Below are 17,853 nucleotides of genomic sequence, written 5' to 3'. Positions count from 1 at the left end.
GATTGTTGTACATGGAAATTATGGTAGTCAATAGTTTTTGACTTATTGAATATAGTTATATATTACAATTATATATATATTTGTTATTTAAACTATACTTTTTGCGAAATTATGGTTTTTTTCTCAAAGTGACACACCACCCAAGTCATGCTAGGTTTTTTGGTAAATTTTGACACACCAAGCGCAAAAGCTTGCCCATCGTTGCTCTATAGCAGGGGTCCCCAAACTAAGGCCCGGGGGCCAGATGTGGCCCTCCAAGGCCATTGACCTGGCCCCCGCCCTCAATTTTAGACTTAGGCTCGCCCAAAGTCAGAAATGACTTGAAGGCACACAACAACAACAACAATCCTAATTAACTTGACTATCTCATTGGCCAGAAGCAGGCCCACACTTGCCATTGAAATCCTGATAGGTTTATGTAGGTTAAAATTGTTTTTATTTTTAAATATTGTATTGTTTTTTCATTTACTAATATTGTGCTATGTAATAATGTGTACCTATATACATATAATATTGTGTACCTATGTGTACCTATATACATATAATATTGATAATAATATTATAATATACAATATAATACTAATAATAATACAATATAATACAACTTGTAAACTGCTCTGAGCCCCCTTCGGGATGAGAGTGGGTGGGGTATAAATGTAGTAAACAAACAAACAAATAAATAATTGTTTTGGGGGGGGGGGTTGCACTACAAATAAGACATGTGCAGTGTGCATAGGAATGTGTGCGTTTTTTTTCCAAGTGATAATTCGGCCCCTCAACAGTCTGAGGGACCATGAACTTCAAAAGTTTGGGGACCCCTGCTCTACTGTAGAATAAAGCGGCGCAATATTCGGTGGCGGCCACAGGATGGCGGCCAAGAGCTGCTACTGGAGATGCCGCCCGCCTCTAGGGAGGGCTGGCTCTTCGGCCTCCGTCTCATTCAAAGCGTGCCATTTCCGACGTGGCCACTGGGTGGCGGCAAAGGACCGCGCTTTGGATCCGCGGCGTCTCGGGCGAAGGATCGAAGGAGGGTGCCATACTCGGTGTGCCCACTGGAGGGCGCGTGTGTTTATTTCCAAAAAAAGAGCGCGCCGAGCTCAAAGCCATTGGCTGGCGGAGGGAAACCAGCCAGCCAATAGGCGGCGGGGCATCTCTTTAGACTTCCGGTCAAAAACGGAGGGAGAAAGTCAGCATGTCCGGCCTCTCTGCGCCGCTTCCGGTTAGTCTCTCTGCCCTTTGGCTCTCTGAAGGGAGGCCGCGTTCCTTCGGGTTTGTTCCGTGAGAGTGTCTACACTGTAGAACTGAGGTAGTTCGACGCCACTTTGGGGCCTGCAGGCTCTCCTCGGGAAGGCTGCCAACTAGGCCTCACGTGGTGCGTTTCCCCCTTTTTTCCCCTCAGCAGAAGGAGATTTCTATTATTATTATTATTATTATTATTATTATTATATTACATTTCTATTATTATGTATTTTTGTTATTTAATTACATTTAAATAATTAAATTTAGATATATTGTTGCTATTATATTAGATCTCAATTAGTGTTCAGTATTATAATATAGTACAATAGGATAATATAATGATATTATTATATAACAATATAATAATTATATATATAATATAAAATAGATAATTATCTCTCCTCAGGAAGGCTGCCAACTAGGCCTCACTTGGTACGTTTTCCCTTTTAAATAATTAAATTTAGATATATTACCATTTCTATTATATTAGATCTCGATTGGTGTTTAGTATTATAATATAGTACAATATGATAATATAATGATATTATTATTATATAACAATATAATAATTATATATATAATATAAAATAGATAATTATCTCTCACTTCCCCTCAGCAGGAGATTTCTATTATTATTATTATTATTATTATTATTATTATATTACATTTCTATTATTATGTATTTTTGTTATTTAAATACATTTACATAATTAAATTTAGATATACTGTATTACCATTTCTATTATATTAGATCTCGATTAGTGTTCAGTATTATAATATAGTACAATAGGATAATAATTATATATATAAAATATAAAATATATAATCATTATAATTATATAATACAGTAGATAAGTATCCAAGGTTCTGGATTATCCAACGCATTTTGTAGTCAATGTTTTCAATACAACGTGATATTTTGGTGCTAAATTCGTAAATACAGTAATTACTACATAGCATTACTGTGTATTGAACTGTCAAATTTGTTGTATAACATGATGTTTTGGTGCTTAATTTGTGAAATCATAACCTAATTTGATGTTTAATAAGCTTTTCCTTAATCTCTCCTTGTTATCCAACATATTCACTTATCCAACATTCTGCCGGCCCGTTTACGTTGGATAAGTGAGACTCTACTGTATTTCTATTATATTAGATCTCGATTGGTGTTTAGTATTATAATATAGTACAATATGATAATATAATGATATTATTATTATATAACAATATAAAAATTATATATATAATATAAAATAGATAATATCTCTCCTCAGGAAGGCTGCCAACTAGGCCTCACTTGGTACGTTTCGACTTTTAAATTATTAAATTTAGATATATTACCATTTCTATTATATTAGATCTCGATTAGTGTTTAGTATTATAATATAGTACAATATGATAATATGATATTATTATTATATAACAATATAATAATTATATGTATAATATAAAATAGATAATTATCTCTCCTCAGGAAGGCTGCCAACTAGGCCTCACTTGGTACGTTTCGACTTTTAAATTATTAAATTTAGATATATTACCATTTCTATTATATTAGATCTCGATTAGTGTTTAGTATTATAATATAGTACAATATGATAATATAATGATATTATTATATAACAATATAAAAATTATATATATAATATAAAATAGATAATTATCTCTCCTCAGGAAGGCTGCCAACTAGGCCTCACTTGGTACGTTTCCCCTTTTAAATAATTAAATTTAGATATATTACCATTTCTATTATATTAGATCTCGATTGGTGTTTAGTATTATAATATAGTACAATATGATAATATAATGATATTATTATTATATAACAATATAATAATTATATATAATATATAAAATAGATAATTATCTCTCCTCAGGAAGGCTGCCAACTAGGCCTCACTTGGTACGTTTTCCCCCTTTTTCCCCTCAGCAGGAGATTTCTATTATTATTATTATTATTATTATTATTATTATTATTATTATATTACATTTCTATTATTATGTATTTTGTTATTTAAATACATTTAAATAATTAAATTTAACTATGTTAGCATTTCTATTATATTAGATCTCGATTGGTGTTTAGTATTATAATATAATATGTTAATATAATGATATTATTATATAACAATAAAATTATATATATAATATAAAATATATAATTATCTCTTCTCAGGAAGGCTGCCAACTAGGCCTCACTTGGTACGTTTCCTCCTTTTTTTCCCTCAGCAGAAGGAGATTTCTGTTATTATTATTATATTACATTTCTATTAGGAATTTTTATTTAAATGCATTTAAATAATTAAATTTAGATATATTATTTCCATTATATTAGATCTCGATTGGTGTTTAGTATTATAATATAGTACAATATGATAATATAATATTATTATTATTATTATATAACAATAAAATTATATATATAATATAAAATATTTATTTATTGACTACCTTTATATCCCGCTCTTCTCACCCGAAAGGAGACTCAGAGCAGCTTACAAATCAAATGTACATACAATATATTATTAGCATAGCACAATATTAAGCAATTAAATTACTATATTGTACTATATAATTTTATGGTAATATTAGTAATATTACATTTAATATATAATATATAATTTATATTATATTATTAATTAGTATAATACTGTATTACATTATAATATTACATTCATAAATACTAAATGCTAAATTAATAAATACAATAATTACTACATAGCATTACTGCACATTGAATTAGTTTTTCTGTCAAATTTGTTGTATAACATGATGTTTGAATTTACATGGGACTATACTGGATTAATTTAAAGTTATGATTACGCAGTTTATGGAAGAACCTATGAGTTATTTTGGAGAACATTCAAACATGAACATAATGTTTGTTATATCTTTGTAAAACATTTCCAATGTGAGTGTTTGTTTCCCGTGTTCTTTATTTATAAGTATTAGTCAGATTGTGTATATTATTCTATCTTGAATTACTAGTGAGATTATAGCAACAAGACAATCTTGTGTTTATACTAGATTTGTAGATATCTGTTTAGTTAGCTAAGGTCATTTTGCCCCAAACAGTGAGCATTAGATTTCGAGTAAATACAGTCACTGGAGTTTCCGAACTTGATACAGGTCTATCCCTACGTGCCTCACATTGCGGAAGACCCGGGTGGAGGTGGTCAGCGTGTGCTTCCGTCTTTGGCTCCTCTCATTCTGGGAATGTTCTTCTCGTTTTGCAGAAGGGACCCGGAAGGATGGACTCGGACCTGCTGCCAGTTCGCCATATGGTTCAAGAAGCCATTGAAACTCTCTCTTCTTCTCGAGATTCCAGCCAGATCTCTCGGGCGTTGCAGGCGGTGAAGGGTTATCTCGGCAGAACTGAAAATCCTGCTTCTGTGAAAGAGCAGGAAGAATTTATCAGATGTCATTTTACCACCTTTTTACAGTGTCTGACAAATAGCTTGAGCCCTGATTGCTTAGGGCAGTTCCAGTCAGATGAAGAGAAGGAACTGTGGGCCAGCTTTTTCCTAGAAGGACCAGCAGACCAGTCTTTTATGGTTCTTTTGGATGCCATAATTTCTACAAGGTGAGCGTGATTTCTGTTTCTAGAACTCATTTTGCATTCACTCAGCTCCTCCTACTTTTTCTCCTTTTCCTCTGACTAGCTGCAAGTATTTAAGCAGCATCTGTATTGGGAGGATATAATAATAATAATAATAATAATAATGGCATTTTGTGAGAAAAAACAGGGTAATAATAATAATACAGTAGAGTCTCACTTATCCAAGCCTCGCTTATCCAAGCCTCTGGATAATCCAAGCCATTTTTGTCGTCAATGTTTTCAATATTTTCAATAGCACTCCCCCCCCCCCCCCCCTCCAAGGTCTAACTGCCATTCTGGACCAGAATGAAGAAGGCGGGGCCAGGAAGACATCTTTCCACCATGTCTCCTGTATCAATTTAATGATATAATGATATATAATAATATACTATACTATACTAATATTATAATACATTGTATATACATGTAATATTAATACTAATATTATGATGTAATACAATGTAATAATAATTATAATTCACTATTATAATTGTATATTTATATTACATGCAATATTACTAATAATATTGCGATATAGTTGTATAATATAATATATTGTATGTATATATACTTGTAAACCGCCCTGAGTCCCCTTCGGGGTAAGAAGGGCGGTATATAAATGTCGCAAATAAATAAATAAAATAAATAAATATATCGTGATATTTTGGTGCTAAATTCGTAAATACAGTAATTACAACATAACATTACTGTGTATTGAACTACTTTTTCTGTCAAATTTGTTGTATAACATGAAGTTTTGGTGCTTAATCTGCAAAATCATAACCTAATTTGATGTTTAATAGGCTTTTCCTTAATCCCTCCTTATTATCCAAGATATTCACTTATCCAAGCTTCTGCCGGCCCGTTTAGCTTGGATAAGTGAGACTCTACTGTAATAGGAACAACAACAACATTTTCATAGTGCTGTATTGGGTCTCCTTGTGGAGAGAGTAATCAGGGTATAAATAAACATAATGCTAATAATAATGATAAATATGACCTCCATATTTTTATAGTAGAACTCCCAGTATCGGCCAGCATACTCAGTGGTCAGGGATGATGAGGATGGTAGTGAGGCACTGTACTGGGAAAGTCTGGGACAGTCATGTAAAGATGAATCTCATTGAATTGCTTCTTCCTGATTAGTCAGAATAAAGGCAATTTTTTTTTACTATTCAACGCAGATCCAGTTTTTGTCTGAACCAACTGGCGGACGTCTTGGAGCAGTTTCTTCGCAGAGACGGGCTGTCGGCGTTGATGTGGGAGGTCTGCAAGCGGCAGACGCAGGTTGGGCCTCCGGTGCTGCAGGAAGCCATTCTGGGCCGGATCGTGTGCCTGCCGGATCATTTAGCCAACAAGCTCCAGGGAGGAAACCGGCCCGTCTTCTTCCCCCAGAACTACTTCCCGTTGCTTGGCGTGGCGCTGGTCCAGGTGCTGGAGAGGATTTTTGATTCGCTGCGAGGTGAGTCTGAAGAACATGGGTGCGACACACCTGGGCAAACTTGGCCCCCCCCCCCCCAGGTGTTTTGGACTTCAGCTCCCACAATTTCCTCAATTGGTGGGGCTGATTGCGGTTTCCATTCTCTAGCGAAAATAATTCTAGCGGAAGTTGTAATATAAGTAAAAAGTTTATCTTCTTGTTCCGTCAATTGGGTGGGTGGAGAAGATAAGAGAAATAAAGGACATGGACAAATTGACTTTTTTGTTGGAGAAAAATACAGGCAAGATAATGAAAAGAACAAATTGGGATGATCTTCAGGACTATCTGGATAATTTGAGAAAATGAAGATTACGGGAGACAATTTTGCTATTTTTTTTTCTTAGCAAGAAAAAATATTACTGAATAATAAGAAAATAGTATTCAAGAAGACGGAATGGAAGTATTTTTCTCTCTCTCTCTCTCTTTTTTTTTTTTAGTGTGTGTCAGTATATTTTTGTAGAATGTAGACTTTTACCTTTCTCTCTTTTCCCTACTTTTCTATAATAATAATAATAATAATAATAATTATTATTATTATTATTATTACTACTACTACTTTTCTATACCTTGGTTGTTCTCACTCTTTCAGTGTAATATAAAAAATTTAATAAATTTCTTTTTTTAAAAAACTCCCACAATTGCCAATATGAAACATGTTGCTCTGACTGTTTTGTTAGTGCGTGTTTTTCTTTCGTTTCAGACGGCTTGGATTGCTCAATCTCCTTTGTGTCCCAGGTGCTGGGGAAGGGATGTGCGCACGGAAGAAAACGTGAGTGCCCTTTGGAACCGATGGTTAGATTTGCTGGTCTTGCCTGAGCATTTCAAAGTGTGTGAATGCCACATGCCCAATTACAGTGTTCTCTCACTTAATAATAATAATAATAAAACTTTATTTATACCCCGCCACCATCTCCCCGCGGGGACTTGGGGCGGCTTACATGGGGCAGAGGCCCAAACAACATAGGACAAAATATAGGCAACATCATAGAAATCACACTGTAAAAAGATAAAACAGCAATACGATATATCAATTAAAACAAAAATACAGGATAAAAAATTGCATTTAAAACACATAAATGGTATCACGGGTGTTATGTTCCAGGACCACCCGCAAAAAGTGAAAATCTGCAAAGTAGGGACGCTATATTTATTTTAAAATGTATACATTATTTTAGTAGTTATACGCTATTTTAAGTCTTTATAAACCCTCCCCACACACTTATACACTACATAACCCATTCCCATTCCCAGAGAGGGGTAGCTGCGCACAAGCAAAAGAAAACAAGATGCGACGGTTAAAGAACCAATCAGCGACTGGGATACAGAGCAGCATTCTCTGGTTGGTCACTTTCCATCAGTCACCCAATTGCATGTTGTTTACAATCTCATGTCGGCAAGTTGCATCTCAAGCGGCTGCTGCGCAAGTCCTACTTTTCTGAGTAAATATGCTATTTACTGCAAATCGCAATTTTTATGATTTATAATATTCTTTTAGTGTTAGAATTAATATTTTTAATTTGCAAAACGGCAAAAATACCACGATTAATATTTTACATTAATATTTATTGAAAAATTGCGAAACAGCGAGTCCGTGAAAAGCGGACCGTGAAGTAGCGAGGGAACACTGTATTATTATTATTATTATTATTATTATTATTTATTCATTTCTATCCTGCTTTTCTCCTGTGGGTGGGATAAAGTGGCGTACAACATATAAAATTCATACAAATATATCCGACCACACTTGTATGTGCTTCTGTAAGCTGCCCCGAGTCCTTTTTGGGAGATGGTGATGGAATATAAATAAAGTTTTTATTATCATCATCATCATCATTATTATTATTATTATTATTATTATTATTATTATTATTATTATTATTATTATTATTTATACCCCTCCTTTATCCCCGAGGGGACTCAAGATGGTTAACAATCCATATTAAACAAGTTTAAGAAGTGCAATACAGAAGTTAAATAGCAATTAAATAGTAACAATGTGGTAAAAATAGAATTAAAATACAGTAAACACATTAAAATGGCCTTTAAAATTCCTATCCCCCACTTATGGAATGATGAGAACAGGCTGCTGGGGTCTGAGTAATTTGGAGATGTTTTTAAATATTTTTATAAGTAATTTTTTGTATTTTAATGCATTTATGTGTTTTCAGTTTGCACTGTGTCATATTTATTGTGTCCCTAATATCAGGAGAAAAGCAGGATAAATAAATATAAGAATCAGAATCAGCCATTTATTACTGTCTATGACCAGCATATATGAAAATGGGCACAGGTGCCTGAAAAGGTGAATCACAGTTCGCATAAAAGTGAAATAGAAAGACAAGTTAAAAACATGTTATAATAAAAACAGGTTAAAAGCAGACAATTAGCAGGTTTGGCTAATAGTAAATATCAATCCACTAAGAGGCTCTGGAGGGGGATAGAGGGAGCATTTGCAGCATTTCAATTATAACAAATTGTTCTGGCTACAAGCCCTGCGGAGTCAGTCATCTGATGGAGATTGCTGCCGCACAGAACCTGACGACACTATAGGTTATCGCAGCACAGGAGTCGGAGAGCAGCAGGGAGGTGTAGTATCTTTCAGTGCAGCCTGGATGTTTTAAAAGCCAAGGAGTGATGAAATTGATTCTAATATCTCTATAAAACATAAACTGGAGGAGCATGTGCTCAGTTGTTTTGAAATGGCCGAAATAAATATAAAGTCAAATAAATAAGTAGCGACATGAATGTTGGTCTTTTGTGACGCAGGAGAGATCTTGGGTGTGTTGGTGCCCCACCTGGCAGACCGTACGCAGTCGGACTGCATCTGGCAGAGGATGTCCTGGCGCTTGGTCGAAAGCGTGCCTGACCGCTGGATGGAAGCTGTTGTCTGTGGTTTTGTTCAGTCGGCAGGCGGGTAAGAAGGTGTCGAGATATTATGTGATTGAGATACATCTTAAAGCATCTTAATATGCCCAAATGTGAACTGTGGTGGAGTTTGGGGAAAATAGACTTTGACAAGTGGCTGGGATTTATAGTTCACCTACAATCCAAGAGCCCCTTGATCCCACCAACGATAGATTGGGGCCAAACTTCCCACACAGAACCCTAATGACCAACAGAAAATACTGGAGGGATTTGTGAGGAATTGACAGTGATTTAGGGGAGATGTAGGTCACCTATTTTTGGAGAGCACTGTGAATTAATATGTGTTTTCTGATGGTCTTTGGCAACTCCTTGACCCCCAGGTTGAGAAACACAGTCTTAAAGAGTAATCATTTGTTGCCTCTTTGGTGATAGATCTGTAGCTCAGCTGCAGTGTTATCTTCATCTTCCTTTCCGGGTCTAACAGGTGTATTTGCTTTCTGACATCATTGGGTTCCTCTTGGTTGTCACTGAATCACTTCTAATGTAGATCAGCGCAGGTGAGAAACCAAAAAGCGGAAGTCCTATTGTTGTCTGTGTCACTAGGTCTGCCGCGTTGACCCGTCTGCTGGGGAACTTGGTTCTCAAGAGCAAGAAGGCGCAATTTGTGATGACCCAGAAACTGCTGCTCTTCCAGTACAACTACCCAGTGCGTATCCTAGGGGTCAGTGGGAGGGGACCGGGTCCCGTTCTATTTTGAGCAAGAATGTGGCCGAGATCTGGATTTCCTGCTTGGATTTTTAAAAAAAATGATCAGATTGTTAAAATAGAGCGGGGTGAGCTGTTGTCATTAGCCCCAGTTTCTAGCCATTTGAAAATATGCCATTGTGAGTAGGATGATGCTCCTCCAATTGTACAATCTTGGGGGTTGGTACATAGGAGACTGTGGAGTCCTATTCTTGACCCGCATGTTCTCCCGCGGTGAAGACATCGGTTTCCAGATGGAAGATGGTCCCTTTCAGGGTTGGCTTGACGCGCCTTCTTCCTCTTGGCCCGTTTCTCCCTTTCGCCCTCCAGTCGTGCCTCTTCGAATTCCACAGCACTGCTGGTCAAGGCTGACCACAGCTGACCAGTTAGAGCGCTCAAGGGCCAGGGATTCTCGGTGTTTATGCCAAGGTTTTTAAGGTTGGCTTTAGGCACCAGCCAATCCCTCTGCAAGGTCAGAAATACAGCTTAATGGTGTAATATTAATATTAATAATAATAATAATTTTATTTTTATACCCCGCCCCATCTCCCCGAGGGGACTCGGGGCGGCTTACATTGGGCCAAGCCCAGGCAACAAGCAATGTAAAACTCAGCAATAAAAACAAATCATAAACAAATAAAGTCACATTAATATTAGAAAATATTGACCCTTTCCGCTCCCTTAGCAGCCACCTCTCCACAAAACTCCACAAAACTCAACATTGACACTACTTATAATTACATTATTATTATTATTATTATTATTATTATTATTATTACTACTATTACTATTATCATTATGCCTCTTCTCCCCCCCCCCCCCCTTTCGGGGAACAGTTGTGATTCAATTTTGGCTTTTATTTGTTGGATCATGGAGATGGTCTGATTTAGTTTTTTGTATTTTCCTCCTCCCTTCACTTTGACTATCAGTTCTTCCCATTTCGAGACCCAGCTCCCCCCATAGTGCCAGGCTTTAGTTGCAATGTTACCTTCCCGCCGGAGCGGAACCTCTACTAGGAATTGTGGGAGTTGAAGTCCAAAACACCAGGAGGGCCAAAGTTTGCCCATGCCTTTTTTCATGTATGCCAATCTATTGTATGCTGTGGTTGTGTTACAGACGGCGGTGTTGCAGACGCTCCTTGGATACTTGGCCCTGGAAAGCATGCGGCGTCCTTTACTGATCAAAGTAAGCGGGCAAAGGCTAAACTACATAAACTAGAGGCTGGCTGATATATACAGCTATTCTACAGAATGTAATAAACACAGAGTCATGAAAACTAAGGTGAAAGAGAAGCGAGCTTATCTCACTGACTTTACTTGGTGTTGATTCTCAGTCTGAGATTCACTTTGAAGTGCAAACAAATGACCGTTTAAAGTGAGATTAATAGGTTATTGTATACAATATAGTATGGATATAGTATATGTTCTATGTTGGTAATTTAATGCTTTGAATGTGGAATTGAATATTGGAAATCGCCCTGAGTCCCTCTGGGGAGATAGAGCAGTATACAAGTACAGTAGAGTCTCACTTATCCAAGCCTCACTTATCCAAGGTTCTGGATTATCCAAGCCATTTTTGTAGTCAGTGTTTTCAATATATCATGATATTTTGGTGCTAAATTCGTAAATACAGTAATTACTACATAGCATTACTGCATATTGAACTACTTTTTCTGTCAAATTTGTTGTGTAATATAATGTTATGGTTCTTAATATGTAAAATCATAACCTAATTTGATGTTTAATAGGCTTTTCCTTAATCCCTCCTTATTATCCAAGATATTCGCTTATCCAAGCTTCTGCCAGCCCGTTTAGCTTGGATAAGTGAGACTCTACTGTATTTTTTATTATTATTATTATTATTATTATTATTATTATTATTATTATTGGGAGCCCCGGTGGTGCAGAATGTTAAAGTGCTGAGCTGTTGTACTTACGGACCGAAAGGTCGCAGGTTCGAATCTGGGGAGTGGAGTGAGCGCCTGCTGTTAGCCCCAGCTTCTGCCAAGCTAGCAGTTGGAAAACATGCCAATGTGAGTAGATCAATAGGTACCGCTCCGGCGGGAAGGTATTGGCACTCCATGCAGTCATGCCAGTGACCACATGACCTTGGAGGTGTCTGTGGACAAAGCCGGTTCTTTGTCTTAGAAATGGAGATGAGCACCAACCTCCAGAGTCGGACACGACTGGACTTTATGTCAGGGGAAAACCTTTACCATTATTATTATTATTATTATTATTATTATTATTATTATTATTATTATTATATCTTTGCAGGGTTTTTTTCTCTGTGTTGTCGAAGTGTGATGTAGCAGCTAAAATTGATGAATTGATGGTAGTTGCGTTCTTGGGACAAGGAAACAGATTGTTGAACCCGATGCTTCCTTTCTTTCCTATGCAGGTGTTTAAAGAGCTGCTAGAGGTCTGGGGAAGCAGCAGTGCCCTGAGGCACTCCCCTGTGGAGCAGCGGCTGTACATCAGCAAGGCCATCCTGGTCTGCCTCTCTCACCTGAAAGAGGAAGACCTCAGAAGCAACAGGCCAGGTAAGGAAGGCTGCGCTCATTTCTTGCCCTTGGCCCTTTGTTCTTTCATTAACATGGCAAAATTGGGCTGTCCTTTTGGACTTGATACAGTGGGCGAGTAGTGGCCGAGAGCTGCAACAACAAACTCTCAAATACTCTATTAATAGTAGTAGTAGTAGTAGTTGTTGTTGTAGTGGTGGTGGGTGAGTAGTGGTCGAGAGCTACAACACCAAACTCTCAAATACTCTATTAGTAGTAGTAGTTGTTGTTGTTGTTGTTGTTGTTGTTGTAGTGGTGGTGGGTGAGTAGTGGCCGAGAGCTGCAACACCAAACTCTCAAATACTCTATTATTATTATTATTAGTAGTAGTAGTAGTAGTAGTTGTAGTAGTAGTAAAGGTAAAGGTTTTCCCCTGACCTTAAGTCCAATCGTGTCTGACTCTGGGGTGTTGGTACTCGCCTCCACTTCTAAGTCGAAGAGCCAGTGTTGTCCATAGACACCTCCAAGGTCATGCGGCCACTGGCATGACTTTCAAACTACAGGAAAGGAGATTCCACCAGAACATCAGGAAGAACTTCCTCACTGTGAGAAAGGCTGTTCGGCAGTGGAACTCTCTCTCTGCCCCGGGCTGTGGTGGAGGCTCCTTCTTTGGAGGCTTTTAAGCAGAGGCTGGATGGCCATCTGTCGGGGGTGCTTTGAATGCGATTTCCTGCTTCTTGGCAGACTGGGGTTGGACTGGATGGCCCATGAGGTCTCTTCCAACTCTACTATTCTATGATTCTATGAGCGCCAGTACCTTTCTGCCAATGGGAGCAGTACCTATTGATCTACTCACATTTGCATGTTTTCGAACTGCTAGCTTGGCAGAAGCTGGGCCTAACAGCGGGAGCTCACCCCGCTCCCTGGATTCAAGCCTGGCAACCTTTTGGTCAGCAAGTTCAGCAGCTCAGCGGCTTAACCCACTTCGCCACCGGGGACTATTATTATTATTATTATTATTGTTGCATGATAACTCCCAGCATTTGAGGAGTTTCATTCCAAAATTTTGAGCTGGCTAATTCCTTGCAGGCGGCTGCGTTTTGTGCCGAACGTGCTGGATTGCTTTCTGCTTTTTCCCCAGAGCTGCTCACAAGCTTCATGGAAGGGATGAAGTGCCATCTGGACAGCAACTCGCCCCGAATCCGCTTGATGGGAATGGTTGTGGCCGAGTGCCTTAGCGAGAAGATTACGCCTGAAGGCCCTGCCTTGAAATTCCAGGTAAGCTGACAGAGAGAAGGCTTCCTAGTTCTCTTTTATGGAAAAAAATATTCAAGGTACTTTAGCTGCCGTATCCTGACTTTCAAGATTGGGGAGGAAAAGAGAGACAATGTCTGCATTTCTTTGGTTCAGATGTAGTGGTCACTTTGCTCGCTTCCTTAGCTAATATTGACTTTATTTCTTTTTTGAAAAAATGAGTATGAAGAAGACGATGAAATCAAAGAACTGAAATCCTTGCTGACAGAGAAACCTGAAGAAATCTCTGCTGGTGATGCACCGGGTATCAAGTAAGCCTTCGATAGTCTTGCAGATTTTTTTGAAGCAACACAAATCACAAGTAGTTTTTGTTTTAGTTTATTTAAGGCTTAGACCATAGGTCTTTCACATTCAGAACAAACAAGTTTATTAAGGTAATTTTTATTGATTACAAACAGTATCTTAAAAGACACAAAAGAAAAGAAAAAAAGGGTAAAGCATGATAGGATATAAGAGTAATAGGTGCAAAGGTCGGTGTCTAGGCTGTTAACCAGAGCAACTTACAGGGAGTAGTCAAGCCCCTTGTTTTTTTTTAATATCATTTTTATTAAAATATTGACAATAGAATACAGTGAAAGTGTGGGAACAATATCGTGATAGAAAAGGTGAGTGAAATAAAAAGAGGAGAATATAGAAGAGCAAAAGAAAAAAAGAGAAAAAAGAAGTATATATATGAAAAGTATATACATATAGAGAAAATAAAATTTAAAAATAAAGTAAATTTTTTTAAAAAAAATTACAGTGACTTCTTTTAATCCCTAGTGGTTAGGGTCCACTTGTTTCTTTCCTCTAAAATTCCTCATTGTCTTTCTGACACTAATTTTTCCCCAATTATTAATAGTCAATTATTTCTTCATTCTTCTGAAGTAGTTTTCTACTAACTCCCAGTCCGTTTGTTTTATGGGGTTTCCCGAGTTCTTTTTGAGAAAAAAAGTTTGTTGGTCCATATCTTTAACCTACCTCACTTTGATTCTCCATGAGTCCAGGTCCGGTGTTTCTTGTAATTTCCATGTTTTTGCAAAGACAATCCTCGCAGCCGTTGAGAGATATGTAAACAGAATGTCTTCATTTTTTGTCAAAATTAAGTCCTTATCTATTAAACCTAGAAGATAATATTCTGGTTTCTTTGGAAAAGTTCTTTTGAATATTTTTTGCAGCTCCTCGTGGATATTTGTCCAATAGTTAGTAGTTATTTTGCAAGTCCACCATAGATGAAAAAAACTTCGAAAACATGCCAATGTGGGTAGATCAATAGGTACTGCTCTGGCGGGAAGGTAATGGCGCTCCATGCAGTCATGCCAGTGGCCACATGACCTTGGAGGTGTCTGTGGACAACGCCGGCTCTTCGGCTTAGAAATTGAGATGAGCACCAAGCCCCAGAATCGGTCATGACTGGACTTAACGTCAGGGAAAACCTTTACCTATGCACTTTACTTATTAGTCTATCCTTTAAATCACTGTTGAACTAGTCCACCCACCCGTGATGATAAAGTGAAATTGTTACTGGTTGTTGGTTTGATGTTATAATGTTGTAGTTTTATATTGTCTTATATTGTTGTTTTGCCTTTTAATGTATTGCATTTTAAACTGTGTCGTTCAGGCTTGGCCCCATGTAAGCCGCCTTGAGTCCCTTCGGGGAGATGTAGGCGAGGTATAAAAATAAAGTTATTATTAATTTTATTATTATTATTGTTATTGACACAACGACGTTGTATGACACAGCAAACAAGATAGATATGCTGGATTTCGTATCACAAAATCACAAGTCGAACACTTCCCAAGTGTCTAGGACTGTGATGTATTATTATTATTATTATTATTATTATTATTATTATTATTATTTTATTGTGTGACACAGCAAACAAGATAGACATGCTGGATTTTGTATCACAGAATCACAAGTCGAACACTTCCCAAGTGTCTAGGACTGTGTGATGTATTATTATTATTATTATTATTATTATTATTATTATTATTATTTTATTATGACACACCAAACAAGATAGACATGCTGGATTTCGTATCACAAAATCACAAGTCGAACACTTCCCAAGTGTCTAGGACTGTGTGATGTATTATTATTACTATTATTATTATTATTATTATTATGACACAGCAAACAAGATAGATATGCTGGATATCGTATCACAAAATCACAAGTCGAACACTTCCCAAGTGTCTAGGACTGTGATGTATTTTCGGATGATGCGTGCAGATCCCAGCAGGGTGGCCTTTTGCAGTCGGCAGATCGTGATTTTGTCAATGTCTATTGTTTCCAAATGCCGGCTGAGATCTTTTGGCACGGCCCCCAGTGTGCCCATCACCACCGGGACCACCTGCACTGGTTTCTGCCAGAGTCTTTGAAGTTCAGTCTTGAGGTCCTGAGAGCGGCTGAGTTTTTCCTGTTGTTTTTCGTCAATGCGACTGTCACCTGGATGGTGACATCGAATATTATTATCATTATTGTTGTTGTTATTATTATTATGAAAACTAGGCAAGTGAAGTTTATATATTATTATTATTATTATTATTATTATTATTATTATTATTATTATTATATAAACTTCACTTGCCTAGTTTGCAACAGACCTCACAACCTCTGAGGATGCCTGCCATAGATGTGGGCGAAACATCGGGAGAGAATGCTTCTGGAACAGGGCCTTGCAGCCCAGAAAACTCACAGCAACCGAACTCTAGATTGTTCTTCAAAGTGACAATACAGCTTTTGAAAGTTATAAACTCCTCTTTTTGGTCTGCAATAGGAACGGTATCCCAGCCGCAAGTCCAAGAGAAGCTCCGAAGCCCATCATGAAGGAAGTCCCCGAAGAAGTGGCTCAAGGAGCAGACTCTGAACTCGATAGGTATGCAACCAAAATAACTTGCTGCTGTGTTGCAGAACCTTCTCAGGCTGCATGCAAATTTAAGCAGAGTTTGGGAAAGAATTCCAACTGTATTTGGGGATTTTTCTGAGTCTTTTTTCCTCCCCGTAGTGACGATGAGCTTGTTGCGTATGACATGTCCCACGACAAAGAACTGAAAAAGACCAAGGCTCCCACCTACCTGCGAGACTGTATTGAAAGTAAGATATTAGAGGAAGGCGGACTGAAGTATTCTTTATTTTGTTATTGATCACTTTTCTCTTCCACCTTTGGTTCAAGAGGCTTGTGGGTAGCTTCAATGGCTCTCGTATTGTCTTTAAGGGAACGCGGTGAGTGTTTGGGCAGAGTGAGAATGTGTGGGCATGTGGTAGGAGCAAGGCTATCATCATGCCATCTCTTAAGCTTCTCCTCTCTTGGCTCAACATAGGCCAGCCCGGGTTGGATTGAGCGCCTGACCATTAAAATAGCCCTGCTCATTGTTGGCCTAAGCATCCCAAAAGATAGTTGCATCTGTCAAGTAGGAAATTTAGGTACCACTTTATGCGGGGAGGCTAATTTAACCAATTTACGACAACATAAAAACTTCCAGCAGTGTTCAGAAAGCAATGAGGAAGTATTCCATCAAGGACTCGGTGTCACAAGTGGACGATGAAGCGGCAGCTCCCCCTGTGGCTGGAATTGAGCATACCCTCATGAAGCCAGAAGCTGGAAAATGTTAAATTTTCTCTGTGTCTGTCTATATTAATGTCGTACATCTAATGGCACTGAATGTTTGCCATGCACATGTGCATTGTGATCCACCCTGAGTCCCCTTTGGGGTGAGAAAGAAGGGCGGAATATACTGTATATACTCGAGTATAAACCTATTTTTCAGCCCTTTTTTTAAGACTGAAAAAGCCCCCCTCGGCTTATACTCGGGTGAAGGTCCTGGTTGGCTTATATTTGGGTCAGCATATTCTCAAGAATATATGGAACATTTATTATTTTTCTCTATTATTATTGGTATTATTACATTTATTATTTTTCTCTATTATTGTTGCTACTATTACATTTATTTTACTCTATTTTTATTATTAATACATTTATTATTTCACTCTGATCTTATTATTATTATTGCATTTATTATTTTATTCTATTATTACTTGTATTTTCCTGTATTATTTATTGTTATTATTATTATTATTATTATTACATGTATTATTTTACTCTATTATTATTAAAAGGATACATAAGA

General features: G+C 37.4%; 1 protein-coding gene across 3 annotated transcripts in view; it reads left to right on the top strand.

Moving 5' to 3' along the window:
• The first annotated feature begins 1,119 nt into the window (after nt 1-1,119).
• The window catches only part of telo2 (telomere maintenance 2), a 30,713-nt gene continuing 13,979 nt past the window's right edge, over nt 1,120-17,853 (top strand). For 2 of the 3 annotated variants that reach the window (XR_010001175.1, XM_062964497.1), the window contains exons 1-12: nt 1,120-1,219; nt 4,476-4,822; nt 6,022-6,299; nt 7,018-7,086; nt 9,084-9,231; nt 9,786-9,888; nt 11,043-11,111; nt 12,327-12,468; nt 13,568-13,704; nt 13,903-13,991; nt 16,503-16,601; nt 16,731-16,819. Coding sequence is in view for 1 of the 3 variants with exons in the window: in XM_062964497.1 (XP_062820567.1) it covers nt 1,193-1,219; nt 4,476-4,822; nt 6,022-6,299; nt 7,018-7,086; nt 9,084-9,231; nt 9,786-9,888; nt 11,043-11,111; nt 12,327-12,468; nt 13,568-13,704; nt 13,903-13,991; nt 16,503-16,601; nt 16,731-16,819 (1,597 nt within the window). In the remaining 2 variants the exon portion in view is untranslated. The other variant, XR_010001176.1, reaches the window with a different exon arrangement.

This window comes from Anolis carolinensis, unplaced genomic scaffold (genome assembly GCF_035594765.1).
Source record: "Anolis carolinensis isolate JA03-04 unplaced genomic scaffold, rAnoCar3.1.pri scaffold_13, whole genome shotgun sequence".
Classification (NCBI taxonomy): domain Eukaryota; kingdom Metazoa; phylum Chordata; class Lepidosauria; order Squamata; family Dactyloidae; genus Anolis; species Anolis carolinensis.
This window is presented reverse-complemented; position numbering and strand designations above follow the sequence as displayed.